This window comes from Topomyia yanbarensis, chromosome 2 (assembly GCF_030247195.1).
Source record: "Topomyia yanbarensis strain Yona2022 chromosome 2, ASM3024719v1, whole genome shotgun sequence".
In the NCBI taxonomy this organism is placed as follows: Eukaryota; Metazoa; Arthropoda; class Insecta; order Diptera; family Culicidae; genus Topomyia; species Topomyia yanbarensis.
In genome coordinates this window covers 446,499,759-446,508,758 of record NC_080671.1, presented here as the reverse complement: position 1 = coordinate 446,508,758, position 9,000 = coordinate 446,499,759, and the positions used below count along the sequence as shown (strand labels likewise).

General features: G+C 45.7%; 1 protein-coding gene across 1 annotated transcript; it reads right to left on the bottom strand.

The window, feature by feature from the left end:
• Positions 1–932: 932 nt before the first annotated feature.
• On the bottom strand, positions 933–7,936 carry LOC131681087 (uncharacterized). Its single transcript, XM_058961794.1, has 6 exons — positions 6,749–7,936; positions 6,497–6,689; positions 5,022–6,287; positions 3,687–4,868; positions 2,592–3,641; positions 933–1,411 (listed from the first exon to the last, which is right to left on the bottom strand). The coding sequence occupies exons 1-6, from the start codon at positions 7,934–7,936 to the stop codon at positions 933–935; spliced, it is 5,358 nt and encodes a 1,785-aa protein (XP_058817777.1).
• Positions 7,937–9,000: the final 1,064 nt, after the last annotated feature.

Below are 9,000 nucleotides of genomic sequence, written 5' to 3'. Positions count from 1 at the left end.
AATAATGAGAATCTTATAAAACTGGACACTTGGAAGGTGAGCTGATGGAAGAAGCTTCGGAATGTGAAATGACAGGCTGGGTAAAGAAAAGAAGCGGACATTGTATTATTCAGGTATTTTTCTGACATTATTAAGAATAGTTTCCTTGTTCCTTTTAAGATGGGGACCCCATTCAGAGTAGATTGAAACTTGGTAACTTAATAACCGGGATAGTCGCAGCTGATATAATAACGCTTTTCGTATTTTAAAGAATATTCGATATTCGCTCGAATGAAATTCTTTGTTTCCTGATCAAGTCAAGCTGCCATTCAATCAATATATTCAATTTGTCAATTTGTTCGGTTCATTAAATTTACTAAATTCCGTCAATTTAATTAACTAATTAGATTCGTTCTATTCGGATTCGCCAGTTTGAAAAACTCCTTTTACGAATCCATTAGTACAACAGATAAACTGGAAAATGTATTTCAGCATGTTACAATAAGCTTTAATTTTATCAATACAAATCTCAAATGATTCTGAATGTGATTTTTAATGTACAGTTCAGATATGAGCTGAGGTAGGTATTTCACGATCGCGTGTATCATCGCGAAGGGATCGAGTGTCTATATGTTAACGTGTTCATTCGCGTGGGCGTTTATATGGCGCGTGTGCTAGCGTGTATGTTACTTCGCGTGTATAACCTTTGTTTTATAACCGTGTGTCCATTCGCATATTCGCGTGGGTTCTTGGATGGTCAAAATCCCAAAATCGTGAATAAAGTGCCCTGAATTCTGGAACAATCACGTTTCTATGTTACGAAAACAGGACCATGAACAATGTTATACCGAATTTCGGACCACACACGACACTGCGCAAATTTTCACTACTAATTTATTTAATTGCTATTCACAGAAGGAAGGACGCACATTAACACTGATCACGTAGACTGCTTATTTATAACTGGTGCCGATGATAAAGTCGTTGATCATGCAGTGCGATGAGAGCGAGAACAAGTTGAGCGGTGGGTAAAAGGCTGTGCTCACTGTGATCGACGGGTGGGTGATCTCCACTGAGATAAGGGAGTAATTGTACTGTGGGATCGTGCTGTGGGGTAAACGTACCGGTTTCCAACATACCGGCCCCTTTGAAATCTCTCCGATTTCAATCGAGATCCTATCCAGCCACTCAACTTCACTGGTTTCTCTGCTACGTGCTGCTCGATGCTGCTGTGGTGGACCATCGGCGTCGAGGACGGGAAACTTGCACTCGACTCCGTCAACTGCTATGCAGCCGGCGTCGATAATGCAAGACCCGAGCGACTTCGCTGATCCTACCACTTCTACTGCTGCTGAATCAACTGCTTCGGCTGTTGGAACTACTACTTTGTTCGAACTCTTTCGATTCTCTTCGGGCTTCCAGCTAAGGGTACCTGTATGGACGGGGAAACAGATCACTACCTGATGGCATGAACAAATGGGATGCTACTTAACTTGGATGAATTTTGGGGTGACAGGCTCCGATTACGCAAACCAGAACCGCGTCACCCCGGATTGCTTCGTAGCTGGAACCCTGCTCACCACTTCAGACGTGTGGCTTGCTGAATGTTGTTGTAGTGTGATATTGGAACGATGATGGTATACTAGTCAAAGTTATAGGCGTTAGAACGGAGGCTTCGGGGCTTCCGAGTGCACAGGCCTTGATGATATGCTTCGCAGGTAGTAACTCAGGGTGAAACGCAGGCCAGATGGTGATGAAGAGATGAATTTAATGTGGACAGCAGCGTTGAGAGTTGATTCCGAAGATCTGCGAAGGAATAGCCCGACTTAAGTCTAGAACTCGAGGGTAAACGGGTTACACGTAACTTAAATGTAGCCCCCTGGCTAGGTAATGGAAGTTAGTTCCACTCAGATGCCAAAGTTTGCCCCTTGGGGGCGTGAATAAGCATTTGTTTCAGCGTAGCATCCTTTAAGAGTGCCGTGGAATTTTGTTGGAATGTAGTAACGGATGACGGTTCTACGGAGTCATCATTAATACCAGGACCGATTCTCTAGTTAACGGTTGACGACACATCACATCTGTTGGAAAGTGTAAAATGGTTGGAATCCAGACAACAAATTTGGATGTATAACGTAACTTAATTGTCGGCCCCCGTAGCGTGTGCGGTAGAATGTACCACACGCTGCCGACAGTTGCCCCGATAGGGGCTGTAGTACTTAATACAGTTGCCGTCAGATGACGAGAGTAGATGGGCATTGATCTTGCAATACTTCTTGCGCAGCGACTATCCCGGGAAAACTAAATAGATGCTCGCAACCCTACCGGAGGAAAAGCAAACCAGTATGATCCGTTGATATATTTCGGTGGCTTGAACGTAACTTATGTTTCGCCCCCTGGCATTCACGGCTACGAAGTGCCGCTATCTGCCAAATGTGCGCCAGTGGGGGCTTACAATTCATCGTTGAGAAGTGGTTGCGAGGCCTGATACTCATTGTCCTGGATGGTGCGATTTTGAGGATAGTACACTCCAGTAGAATAGAATTGATAATTTGATAGACTTATTGTTTAACTTAATTAAATTGTGTACTTTGGGCGGATGTTGGGACACCTACTTCCTCTCTCATATACGCCGTCCTTTGTACGAATTGCCACCACGCGTACGTTGCCATCGGGGCCGGCGATGACGTTTGTAACCCGACCCAATCGCCATTTGAGCGGTGGTAGATTGTCATCCTTTATTAGAACCATTGTGCCTACAAAAATGTTGTTCCGTTGGCGAGTCCATTTCGTTCGATTGTGAAGATCGGACAGGTATTGCGTGGACCATTTTTTCCAAATCCGTTGAACGACATCTTGCGACCTCTGCCAAATAGTTAATCTGTTGTCCGGGATATCCTCCAGGCTCGGTTCGGGAACTGCCGTTAACGGTCGTTGGATCAAGAAGTGACCGGGAGTCAGAGCTTCGAAATCTGATGTGTCGTTACTGATTGGAGTTAGTGGCCGAGAGTTAAGGATTGCCTCGATCTGTGCCACTACGGTCTGCATCTCGTCGTGCTGAAGAATTCGATTACCGATTGTGCGCTTGAAATGCCCCTTGAAGGATTTCACTGCCGCTTCCCAAAGACCGCCAAAGTTTGGCGATCTTGGAGGGATGAATCGGAACTCTATTCCGTCGTGCTGGGCTCCTCGTGTTATTGTTTGCTGAAATTGCTCGTTGTTAAAGAGTTGAGACAACTCGTCAAGTTCACGTTTGGCGCCGGCGAAGTTGAGAGCATTATCACACATCACCAACGCAGGTATCCCTCTTCGAGCTACGAACCGCTTGAAAGCAGCGAGGAAGGCTGCACTTGTCAGGTCTCCGACAAGCTCTAGGTGAACAGCCTTTGTTACCAGACATACGAAAATCGAGACAAAATATTTTCTTGGAGCAGTTCGTCGGATGGGGTAAACTACCTGAAACGGTCCGCAATAATCGACACCTACTTTTAGAAATGGTGGTGCAGGAGTAACTCGCTCAGAAGGTAAATCAGCCATCAGCTGGTCTAATACCCGCGGTCTGCTGCGGAAACACGACACGCATTCGTGAATAACTGTGTTAGTTAAACGTCTGATGCGGGTAAGCCAATATCTTTCGCGGACACTAGCAATCAAGAGCTGTGAGCCTGCGTGAAAATGTTTCAGATGATAATGTACTAGAATGAGTTTACTGAGTGGGTGGTGGTGACTGAGGACGAATGGATGTTTTCGGGATGTCGATACTGGTGCATGGCGCAGACGGCCACCAACTCGCAAGAAACCTTCAACCAGAGTGGGATGGATCTGGATTATTTCTGAAGATGATGATACTGGTTTTCCTTTCTGTAGTGCGGTAATTTCGGCAGAAAACGATTCCTTCTGCGAGAGACGAACTAGAGCCAACATAGACTGTTCGTGTTCATCATGACTAAGGCTTCCAATTTTTCTGCTTCCGTTTGCGCGTTGTTGTTGGATGTTGTGGATGAAACGACGAATGAGGTCGGAAAGCGATGATCGTAATGCAAAGATATCACTAGGTTGATTTGTCGTCGCCGGCAGTGCAACCGACTTCTCCTCCAACAATGAATGGTCAATCTCTTCATTTGGCGTCTCTACCTTCCAAGTGCTGCGATCTTGGAGCATCCACAACGGTCCATCAAACCAAACTCTCTGATACTGCAGCTGTGCCGGGGTCATTCCGCGCGAAATAATGTCGGCAGGGTTTTCAACTCCTGCCACATGATTCCATGAACTACCCTTAGTAAGGTGCTGGATCTCCGACACACGATTCGCCACAAACATCTGCCACCTGGATGGTAGTGACGCTAACCAGTACATCACAATCGTTGAATCGGTCCAGAAGTACGCAGTATGTTGAATTTTGATGCTGTCACGAACTTTATCATACAGATGACTAAGCAGCAGAGCGGAAGATAACTCGAGACGAGGAATAGTCTGTTTCTTCTTCTTTCGTTTCAAATCTTCTAGTGGTGCGACTCTGGACTTCGCTGCTAACAACCTAACCTCCACTTTGCCATCTTGAGTCGTACAGCGCACGTATAAACAGGCACCGTAGGCCTTCTCGGATGCGTCGCAGAAGCCATGTACCTCGACCGACAACAAATTTGCCCGAAACGCCACCCACCGAGGAACCGACAGCGATGACAAGGCAATGAGGTTCCTCCTATATTCCTGCCAGAAGGACTGCATTTCTTCCGGTAGTGAGTCATCCCAATCGCATTGATGTTTCCACAGTTCTTGGAGAAAGATTTTTGCTATGACAACCACTGGTCCAACCAAACCAAGTGGGTCAAACAAACGAGCTGCATCAGCAAGAACCGTTCGTTTAGTGATCACGGCGGCATTACTCCAAACTGGTGAATGGAAAAGGAATTTGTCGGAAGTAGGTTGCCATAATAAACCTAGCGTTTTAACTGGAGAACTCGACGAATTCAAGTCAAGAGTCGCAAGATCATCCAATAAAGAGTGCGGTAAATCAGCCAAAACCGCAGGACAGTTGGAATTACACTTCCTCAATGTGAAACCACCGGAATTCGTTAGCTCAATCATCTCCCTTGTCAATTCCTTGCCGTCTTCGATGTTGTCTGCTCCCGATAGCATATCGTCGATATAGAAATCTTCTTTCAGCGCACGAGCCGCACGTGGAAACGATTCCACTCCATCTTCAGCCAACCGCTGCAAGCACTTGGTTGCCAAATAAGGAGCGGATGCTGTACCATATGTGACGGTCGTCAACTGAAACATACGGACTGGTTCGCTAACTGAATCCCTCCATAGAATACGTTGAAGACGTTGATCAGCCGGTTGTACCATCACCATTCGGTACATTTTTTCGACATCGGCAACGACAGCGATTGGATGAAGCCGAAAGCGAATAATAATTGAAAGCAGATCTTCCTGAACTACAGGACCGACCATTAAAGCATCGTTTAACGAAACTCCAGATGAAGACTTGCAAGAGCCATCAAACACTACTCGGAGTTTAGTCGTTGTGCTGTCAGGCTTCAATACTGCATGATGGGGGAGATAGAACACGGGATATTTGTCGGTTTCGCTCGTAACCTCCTTCATGTGACCTAGTCGTTGATACTCGCGGATAAATTCAGCGTAACTTAACATCAAATCAGGATTCGACTGGAACCGCTTCTCTAATCCAGCGAATCGACGCATGGCAATCGTTTTCGAATCACCAATCTGCTGAACGATGAATTGTCGCTTCGGCAAGGACACGACGAATTTTCCGCTGTCGTCGCGAGCAGTAGTCTGATCGAACAGTCTCTCACACGCTGTCTCCTCAACTGACTGTGTGCTGTTTGTTCGACACGTGTCTAGTTCCCAGAATCTTGTCAGCAACTTATGAATATCAATCGTTGTACACGATAATGACACTACTGGTTGAAAATTTCTCGACTGATGTGAAACTCGTCCCGCAATAATCCAACCGAACACTGTATTTTGAAGTATGGGTCCATCGATTGAAATGTTCGACCGACCTTCCGAAAGCAACTCGAAGAAATGCTCGGCTCCGATGATCATGTCGATCTGTCCTGGTTCAAAAAACTGGGGGTCTGCAAGAATTAGATCCGCTGGGAGAGTCCACTGAGATACGTTGATTTTTTGAGTCGGCAGGGTTGTCGTAAGCTCCGAAAGAACGTAAAAGTTCATGGCTCCAATGAACGATGATATTTTCGATAATCGCGGATGGATGGTAGCGTGGACCAATTTCCGCGAAATGGCGGTGGCACCACCAATCCCTTGTACAGCAAGATTTTCTGAGGTGGAACGAAACTTCAATTTCTGACAGAAGTTCGATGTCATGAAACAGAATTGGGAACAAGAGTCTAGTAATACTCGAGCTAGTCGTGTACTGCCGAACTGATCTTGGACATGTACGACAGCAGTGGATAACAAAACCTCTTGTGTGTGTGTGTACGGGTGCTGGAAGGCAGGGCCACGGTGTTGTTTATTGTGCATGATTTACTTGTGGTGGGCAGTGGTTGAGTGTGCATGTTTTGCGATTGTGTAACAGGGAGAGAGTTTGTGAATGTTTGAGCTGTATTGCTGTGGGTTGGTTGGCTTTGGGTTGGAGGTGGTGTCTGTGGTTGCTGCTGATTGGCTACTACGTGTGTGTTCAGCGCTTGTGGAACGGAGGATTGTGATTGCAGGACAGACGACTGTAACGATTCCGGGTGCAGCAACGAATGATGTTTTCTTTGGCAATGGTGGCACGAACCTCTATTGCAGACACGAGCAGATGTCCTAATGATAGACAGTTTAGGCACAGTTTTAATCTCCGAACTGCTTCGTTGCGCTCCGCGACTTCCATCCTTAAGAACTTGGTGCAGCGAAAGGCGGAATGGAAGGCTTCACCGCAGAATTGACACTTGCCATAGGATTGAACAACGGAATGACTAACGCCTACTCTTGTTCTCTCTTCTATAACCGAAGATGTTTGTACTGGAGTAATGGATTGAAGAACGGAACAGTGATTTCGCAGAAATTGTATCAATTTTTCATAACTGGGCACATCCTTGGAATTGTGATACGTTTCCCAGTGGCGTAGTGTAGAAGCATCTAGGCGTGAACAGATCATATGAACTAGAATGGTGCTCCAATTGCTTGTGTTTTCTCCCATCTTGTCCAACATTAAAAGATACTTTTCAAAATCTCCGATGAGTTTGTTCAGCGTTTCGTAGTTTTCCCTTTTCATAGCCTCCACCGAAAACAAAGAGTCCAAATGCGCTTTGACGATAAGCTTCGTGTTTTCATACCGTTTTTCCAGCATACACCAGGCCACATCATAATTAACGGATGACATTTCCACCGCGCTTATCTCCTGCAGGGCTTCTCCAGCGAGTGACGACTTCAGATAAGTGAATCTATCCATGGTCGTTTGTTGATGATTTTCGTGAATCAAACTCCTGAACGTGTCGCGAAAAGTGACCCATTCTTTAATTTTGCCACTGAATGTCGGCAAACGAATATCTGGAAGCTTCACTCTGGAAAACCCAACAGCCGTATCTTGCGAGGTCGAACAGTGACCAGCTGTTGCACTACCGAACATATCCGCCTTCCAATGTACGAGTTCACTCTTCAAATGACAATACTGATCCTCAATATCCAACATTATACGCACATTCTCATCTTCTCTAGCTTCTGCCAACGTTTCTAGTCGCTCTGCACGCTCTTCATCCGACTCCTTCGTATCTGCTTCAGACAAGTATGAAACATTATCCGTTAGCAGCTCGATTTTCCTACGGACCACGTGGAACTCACTAAACGCAATATCTAGTCTCTGAAGACGAATATCAAGTTGACTGACGTGTCTTTCTGCGTCGAAGGTATCCAGAAAGTGTTGAATAGCATCGAATGTCTTTCGAAGGTTCCGCTCCTGCTTCTTCAGATCTCGTAGTTCAGCCATTACAACTTAGAGTTTGGATGCACTGTAGCACAGACAAATTCTAAACAGACACTTTATTTGATTCTTAAATCTGAATAAAATTGCACTAGTTTTTTAGACTGCAAAAAACTTTCACTCGACTCGACGTTCCGCACGCGACTTGACTGAGCAGACGACCGATTGTGACAGCAGCGAGAGGAGCCAACCAAGCAGACAACCATCAATGGAAGTTATCCGAAATATAATAAACCTTCCAATATTGAAAGACACAGCGACTCAATATGATAAACCACAGTCCCCTGAAGGAAAAATCGCATGCAGAGAAAAACTCGAATTTCTATAATCCACTTTATTGCCACACCGAATACATTTGTGGTCTCATGCAACACCACCCCAAGCATGCAAAATACTTCTCTGCTGATGGCGGCTGGAGCCGCTTGAAAAGTTTATTCCAAACGCCAACTACTTCGTCCCGCTCAGCAAATGCCGCAGATTGAATCCACTTAGCCGCACACGATTGTTGTCCGCACTGGTAAAGTCTATCCGACGGCGCGAGCTCCAGAGATAGCTTCAGCTGCAACCACACTGTTTGTGCGTCGGGGTCGATGTCCGATAGCCAGAGGTCAGAGAACCTTTCGCTTCTTTCTGCTAATCTGCTCACACAATTTTAGCGAACTTTGCGCACACTTTCACTGGTTCACTTTCTAAGTAAAAGTTCCTCGAAATCCGGTTCGAAGGACCAAAATGTTATACCGAATTTCGGACCACACACGACACTGCGCAAATTTTCACTACTAATTTATTTAATTGCTATTCACAGAAGGAAGGACGCACATTAACACTGATCACGTAGACTGCTTATTTATAACTGGTGCCGATGATAAAGTCGTTGATCATGCAGTGCGATGAGAGCGAGAACAAGTTGAGCGGCGGGTAAAAGGCTGTGCTCACTGTGATCGACGGGTGGGTGATCTCCACTGAGATAAGGGAGTAATTGTACTGTGGGATCGTGCTGTGGGGTAAACGTACCGGTTTCCAACAAACAAAAATCATGTGTTTGATAATGATGTTCTATTTCTCTTCAG